This window comes from Arachis hypogaea, chromosome 15 (genome assembly GCF_003086295.3).
Source record: "Arachis hypogaea cultivar Tifrunner chromosome 15, arahy.Tifrunner.gnm2.J5K5, whole genome shotgun sequence".
NCBI classification, from domain to species: Eukaryota; Viridiplantae; Streptophyta; class Magnoliopsida; order Fabales; family Fabaceae; genus Arachis; species Arachis hypogaea.
This window is the reverse complement of record NC_092050.1, coordinates 20,270,783-20,275,172: the sequence shown is the minus strand read 5'-3', so window position 1 is coordinate 20,275,172 and position 4,390 is coordinate 20,270,783. Positions and strand designations below refer to the sequence as shown.

General features: G+C 28.8%; 1 protein-coding gene across 1 annotated transcript; it reads left to right on the top strand.

Annotated features, from left to right (window-relative positions):
• Positions 1–1,993: 1,993 nt before the first annotated feature.
• Positions 1,994–3,251, top strand: LOC112749891 (2-hydroxyisoflavanone dehydratase). Its single transcript, XM_025798315.2, has one exon. It carries the CDS (start codon positions 2,152–2,154, stop codon positions 3,109–3,111), a length of 960 nt encoding a protein of 319 aa, XP_025654100.1. The 5' UTR covers positions 1,994–2,151; the 3' UTR covers positions 3,112–3,251.
• The last annotated feature ends 1,139 nt before the right edge of the window (positions 3,252–4,390 follow it).

Genomic DNA, 4,390 nt, shown 5'->3' with positions numbered 1-4,390 from the left:
TATTTAAAAAGCAATACCACATATATGTGTGGGACTAATTTTTTTGGATATTATAAATAGAGGAGTGTAATATATTGATATTACACTAATTTAGTGTAATGCAATATGAGGATTGTTAATCTCACAAAAAATTATGATTAACGATTTTAGAAAAATACAAAAAATAAATAAAAATGAAATTAACGACTTGAAGTAATAGAAAAAAATAATATTATTATTTTAAATGCCTTTTAAACACATTAATATTAAAAGGGTTTTTTTGTCTTTTTAATAAATCTTTAAATATGTTTTTTAAAATTAATTCTCAAAAGTGGTAATTTTATTATTTTAAATTCAAATATAAATTTGTAATATTTAAAACAATCAAACAACTTTAATTTTAAAAGGACATTTGTGTATTTAAAAATTAACTTAAAATATATGTTACTTCTTTAAAATTAAATTATATTTTTAATTCAAATTAAATAATCTTAATTTTAAATGATATTTTAGTCTTTTAAAATTAATTGTAAAAGGATATTCTTATTTTATTAATTTTTTTTATCTTTTATGTTTTTATTATAATAGTTCAATATCAATTTTAAAATAAAATAGCCCAAAACAAAAATAATAAAACAAAAAATTCTTAATCCAAACAAATTTTAAATAAAAAATCATAAAATTATATTTTTTCGTTTGATTTATTACTGTCGCTACAGTTTTTAATTTTAACCTATTAAAATTTTAAATAAAAATTAATTCCAACTTAAAATGGGTTTGCCACACTAAAAAAAAATGTGTTTTGATGACCCAATATTAAAATACTACTAAATTTAACCTAAAATAAAACAAAAACCAATAAAAGAAAAAAAATTTCTCTTTCTTCGCATTTAAAAGCTTCAAATACAAACTTTTACTCTTTCTTTATTCACACACACATACACTAACCTCACCACCACTGCTAGAATTCGAACCTGTAGCTTTAATTTGAGACAAATATTTTTGTCACTACATCACATGCCTCGGCCACAAGTATGCTTCATTTAAAAATTAAAACTAGCGAGGCAGCAATCCTAGCAGAAGGAATTGGATTCTCCATTGCCTTATGAATGATGGGCCTATATATTCTCCAAAGCCCATAATTGCTTTTAATTACTCGCGAGTATCCCTCAAGGTTCTGCTCCAAAAACCTACTTTATACCTCAAACTTTTTTTCGACAGGAGAATTCCTCAAGGTTTGAAAAGAATATATTTATTTCTTAAATATTGGGCTTCATTCATTGCGTTTGTTTCTTTGTAACACGTTACCCCAGTAATAAAAAATATATATATTTGCCAACAATTATTGCTTAAAATGAGATGCGGAATAGTAGCTTACTAGCTTAGTCCCACCCTTATTCTCTCTTTGTTTGATTTGATTTGTTGTCCTAAATTTTTTTTGGTGAGTTCTATAGTACCTTTTTATTATAGTGTCTAAATTGTCTAACTTATTTTTAAAGGTAAAAAATAAAATATTTAAAACAAAAAATAAAATATTTAAAATTTATTAAATATTATCTATTTGTCTTTTTAGGTAAGTTAGGCACAATTCCAAAGGCGCTATAATATTCATCATTTTTTTTCTAACAATATCCCTTGTTTTCATTAATCAAGAATTAATTTGGGACTATGTTAAGTGTACATCAAAATTTACTACTAAAATTAGTCATTAGTATAAAATATATGTTAAAATATAAATACATATTAAAATAAATTAAATTATATATATTTATACACAAATATATTAGTGACTAATTTTAATATACATATAATATTTTTAATTAATTTATTGTGAATCAAAATTTTGTTGTATTTTTTTAAAGTTAAAAATAAAACTCAAATTTATAATTTTTAAATAAATATAAAAAATTATATCATTTAAATTATAATTTATTAGATAATAAATTATTATATATATAAAAAATAAAATTTAAATTTTTAATATTTATTTAAATAAACTAATAAACTAACTTATAAGGATTATTTGAGGTACTACTTTATTAGGTAAGAATGATATATAAAGTGGTGTCCAAATTCCAAAGTCAATAATGGCAGCTAGATATCTAGATAGTTCAGCAACCTAACTAATAAATCAGAGATCAGAGTGACCAAGTAACTGAATTCAGTTCATTCATGGCTTCGAAGGAGATTGAGAAGGAGATCCCAACATACATCACTCTGTACAAAGACGGAACAGTAGATCGGCCACGACAAACCCCATACGCGGCACCCTCTCTTGATGGAACTCCTCATGTCTCATCCAAAGACATAATCATCTCACAAAACCCATCCATCTCTGCGCGTCTCTACCTTCCAAAACCCCTTCCTCAAACCCACAAACTCCCAATCTTGGTCTACTTCCATGGCGGTGGCTTCTTCTTCGAATCCGCCTTCTCTGAACTCTACCACAACTACTTCAACACCTTCGTCTCTCGACTCCCCGTGCTAGTGGTTTCCGTCGAGTACAGACTCGCCCCGGAGCACTATCTCCCCGCCGCTTACGATGATTGCTTCGCCGCTCTTCAGTGGGTCGCTTCTCACTCCTCTAATAACACTACTGAGCCATGGCTGATCGATTACGGTGACTTCTCCAGAATCTTCATAGGCGGCGACAGTGCTGGTGGCAACATCGTGCATAACGTGGCCATGCGCGCTGGTTCTGAAGCTCTAGAAGAGGGTGGCAATGTGAATCTTCTAGGCGCTATTTATGTGCACCCTTACTTCTACAGTTCAGAGGCAATTGGATCTGAGTCTGTGAGCGAGCATGAAAAGAGTTTGGGTTATATTGTTTGGGATTTTGTTTACCCGAATGCGCCAGGTGGAATCAACAACCCTATGGTGAATCCCTTTGCTCCTGGGGCTCCCAGCTTGGCTAGCCTTGGGTGTTCTAAGATACTAGTGTGTCTCGCTGGCAATGATTCCATAAGGGACAGAGGGGTTTGGTTCTTTGAGGGTCTCAACAAGAGTGGGTGGAAAGGTAAATCGGAGCTCTTTGAAGAGGCAGGCGAGGACCATGTTTATCACATCTTCCATCCTGAAACTGAGAAAGCCAAGAAAATCACAGATCGCATGGCTTCTTTTATTTTAGATTGAGTATGTGTATTTGTATTTGTATGAGTATGTCCATTCCGCTTCTTTAATTTTTGTTTGCATTTTCCCTTTGCTTTCATTATTATCCATATGATCATGATGTTGTACTATTTGGTCCACTAAAGAATTTCTCATCATATTAATTTACTATCTACGTACCATTATTCAAATTAGTTACAGACAGAGATCGATGATTAGCTGGTTCGAACAATTGTTAAAACAGGGGTCTGCATCAGATCAACACATTAAAATATGACGAATTTTCCAATTTTGAACCAGTTTTTAACAATGAGGTAATAGCAATTTTGACCATTAGGAAGCCTGAGGAGTGAGGAGTGTCCACTCATTGGAGTTATCCGATCCGTCGGCCGAATCTTATCTTGAAAGAAAGAATATTCTCATTCACAGCTGCCCAATCCATTGAACCATTTTTGTCCCCTCCATAAAACAGTGAGGTCATTAGGGGCTGTGGGTTCTATTCTATTATATAAAAATTGAATTTCTACACTTAACGATGGAGCTGACGTGACATGTTTCTGAAAGTGTTTTTTAATTTATTTTTTTAATGTATTAAATATAAGTTATTACGATAAATTAACTATATCAACTAATTGATTTGATTAGATATTTAAATATTATATAATTTATTATAATTTATATCAATTTAATTTGGTAGTATTTTTTAATTTATTTATTTTAATATTCTGTTAGTATTTTTTAATTTATTTCTTTTAATTTATTAAACCAAATTTATTGTGTGTATTAATTAATTAATTTGATTAATTTATTAGTCATTAAAATAATAAATTTATGAATAAAATAGGCAACTGAGATATTTTCAACTAATAATTAAATCAAATCAAATCAAATAATATATATTGAGCTAAATTCAAATCATGTGAATTAAGGATTAAATTAAAATAAGATAATTTCTTACTTATTCAAGATGGGTGCAATAAATACAAATTAATTTTGTTAGATAATCATAGTTGTCTGGTCTACTATATATAGATGGCCACACAAAATTATAGAATCGTAATTTTTATCGCTCTTGTTATTTCAACTCTTCTTTTCTTCTTTTTTTTTTCTTTATGTATAATTTATTTTATATATAAATGTATCCAAAATGAGAAAGTACTGATGAGTGTTTTACTGATTGTTTATTTGATGAATATATCTTAATTTAAGCATTCTACTACTGTGGATAGAAGTTGACCTGTAGCAATTTAAAATGGCCAATGTATTTTTTTATAGTATTAAAGAGAAGAATATTTATTAAAAT